We start from the raw sequence: 1,025 nt of genomic DNA on the forward strand, positions 1-1,025 counted from the left end.
GTATGAACTTAGTAGGTGCATGTCAAGAGCATGTCATAATTCATTGGCGTAGTTGTAAGCAGGTGATATGTTCCGCGATGAGCAAGCACAAGGAACGAGTGCAAGCTCATTATTGGATAAGATAACAGTAACGCGTCAGAATGAAATCTCGTGTTTGTACTCATAAGTACAAACACTTGTGCATGTCTCCAAATCCTAGACAAGGAGACTGCATTCTTCTCCTTGTCCTCAGTTCATCGTTCTGACGGGGCAAAAAGAGCCCTCAATTTCTGTAAAGATTTTCGAATTTTTTCAATGCTTGTTCTTTGACTTCACGATGACTGACAGCCCTCAAAACTCTCAAGTTGCCGCTGGTGCTGAAAGCTCCCAGACTGCTGCTACCCCTGTCTCTCAAATGCCTGCTACACCTGTCTCTCAGATGGCTGCCACACCTGTCCCTGATTCTCTCACTGCTCCCTCTCACTGTACTTTACCATCCCACATGAGTTCCGGCGGATTACGGCAGAATCCGGTGGAGTGTTGGAATTCCATTCAGAATCCACCAGAATGGTAGGAATCTCAGATTCCTGTGGATTCCATCGGATTCCAAGTGGAATTCCAACAGATTCCAAGTGGAATTCCAACAGATTCCAATGGATTCCAAGTTCAATCCCTGAATAATCAATACATATCACTCCACCTATTACCTAACCACTTTGTGTAACTTAGACCTTAGAATTTCATACAAAAGTGATCATTGAACATACATATTGCATTGATAATAACTATGTACAAAAAGTATTGAACTAATATAAGGGGGAGGGAGGGTATGGTGGGGAGTGAGTGAGGGAGGGAGAGGGAGTGGAGTGATGGAGGGAGGAGTGATGGGTACTCACATGGTGTCCCACCACTCATGCTTGCCGTTGACACGTCGTCCTCGTCCTGGTCATTGATGTGTCGTCGTTGACGCGTTGTCATGCTCGTGCTCATCGTTGTCGCGTTGTCGGTCATGGTGGTGCTTCGTCGTTGACGCGTTGTTGTTGTTG

General features: G+C 45.9%; 1 protein-coding gene across 1 annotated transcript in view; it reads left to right on the plus strand.

The window, feature by feature from the left end:
• Nucleotides 1-316: 316 nt before the first annotated feature.
• The window catches only part of LACBIDRAFT_330666 (uncharacterized protein), a gene marked incomplete at both ends in the record, with an annotated part of 1,047 nt that continues 338 nt past the window's right edge, over nucleotides 317-1,025 (plus strand). The window contains 2 exons of the mRNA XM_001884882.1: nucleotides 317-549; nucleotides 796-818. Of these exons, the coding sequence (XP_001884917.1) occupies nucleotides 317-549; nucleotides 796-818 (256 nt within the window). The remainder of the gene's footprint in view (nucleotides 550-795; nucleotides 819-1,025) is intronic.

Source organism: Laccaria bicolor, genomic scaffold, assembly GCF_000143565.1.
Source record: "Laccaria bicolor S238N-H82 LACBIscaffold_28 genomic scaffold, whole genome shotgun sequence".
Classification (NCBI taxonomy): domain Eukaryota; kingdom Fungi; phylum Basidiomycota; class Agaricomycetes; order Agaricales; family Hydnangiaceae; genus Laccaria; species Laccaria bicolor.